Source organism: Nanorana parkeri, unplaced genomic scaffold, assembly GCF_000935625.1.
Source record: "Nanorana parkeri isolate BGI_ZX_2015 unplaced genomic scaffold, ASM93562v1 scaffold1435, whole genome shotgun sequence".
Classification (NCBI taxonomy): Eukaryota; Metazoa; Chordata; class Amphibia; order Anura; family Dicroglossidae; genus Nanorana; species Nanorana parkeri.
In genome coordinates this window covers 111,652-113,059 of record NW_017307703.1, presented here as the reverse complement: position 1 = coordinate 113,059, position 1,408 = coordinate 111,652, and the positions used below count along the sequence as shown (strand labels likewise).

Genomic DNA, 1,408 nt, shown 5'->3' with positions numbered 1-1,408 from the left:
TTCCTTTAAATCTATTTTCCAAGCAAAACCTATGATGCATCGATTAAATCTACCAAAGATTTTCCAGATGATGTAATTAGCTTTGTAAAGAACCATCCTCTAATGTACAAGTCTGTGTATCCCCTTTACGGGAGACCTGTGTTTTCAAGACTCAACATGGATTACAAGCTGACTCAGATTGCTGTGGACCATGTGGTAGCAGAGGATGGCCAGTATGATGTAATGTTTATTGGAACAGGTAATTATTATTACTATAATAATAATCATTATTATTATCAACATCATTATTCATTTATTTCAATTGACAAATAAATATTGTTTTAAAGACCTATATTTTCATAGAAAGCTTTCCCGATAGAAACATGGAGGCTGCTATTGCTCATGTTTTCTTCTGAAAATGATTGTTGCCTGGCTGTTATGCTGATCTTTCAATTTCAATGGATTGAGACACTGACCTGGATCAAGTATACAGATAAGGACATTTATTATAACTTTTCTCATATGTACACTTATTCTGGCTCATTGAAATGCTTATAGCCAGATAATCATCATAACAGCCAGAGCATTTTCAAAATATCAGCAGTGGCAGCTTCTATAGTTCTGTTAGAAAAGGTTGTGTAAACATTCAGTAGAACATATTCTTTGCATGCTGCTTTGACAGTAGAGGGAGCCACTTCTTCATTTATGAGTGTAAAGATTCAAGACACTGCATACCATTTTGCTGATTTTTTTGCCATACACAGTGCAGCATGGTACAGTAACACACAGCAGCCAATCAAAGTTCAATAATTTACTGACATGACTAGATAAAACTGAGATCAGATTGCAGAACAGTGTACATTGCACAAAAATATCAGTAATTTGTCATTTTTTTTCAGAGCAGATTTTTAGATGTGCCATATTATGCAGTGTACAGTTAACAATGGCACTAGCATTGATGTAAAAGTTCAGTTGATAATATGTATTTGTATTTTTTATAGTCAAAAATAGATGTTTGGGTGTGATGTGTTATGTGGAAGCAATGTTCCATACCTGTGCTGATGAGCACTGGGCTTTTCCAATTCACTGAGGTCCAAAAGAACAAAAGAAACTTTTATTTTCCAGCCATCCACTTTAAAGCCCTGCTCCGGGACAATAAACTTACTACAGCTCAGGAAGTTGTAGAGTCCCTTTGCTCTAAACCTACCTGCAATAATTAGAATTGCCTCCTTTTCCCCGCAAATCTTCAGTATACATGCGGGTGGAAGTCGAATTCCCAAGGAACTTCCAAGAATGCTCAGGCAGTAGTTCTGAAGGTCTCATAGACTTCATCACTGCAGTCACATCTGCAGAGTTTACAACCTGAGCAGGCACAGAAGTTAAGCAGAAGCTGGAAATCACCCGAAGGTACACTGAATATTTGCGGGGG

At 36.9% G+C, this 1,408-nt stretch overlaps 1 protein-coding gene across 1 annotated transcript in view; it reads left to right on the top strand.

The window, feature by feature from the left end:
* Window positions 1-1,408, top strand: part of SEMA3D (semaphorin 3D) — a 120,314-nt gene that overhangs the window by 97,053 nt on the left and 21,853 nt on the right. The window contains exon 12 of the mRNA XM_018569970.1: window positions 24-238. Within this exon, the coding sequence (XP_018425472.1) occupies window positions 24-238 (215 nt within the window). The remainder of the gene's footprint in view (window positions 1-23; window positions 239-1,408) is intronic.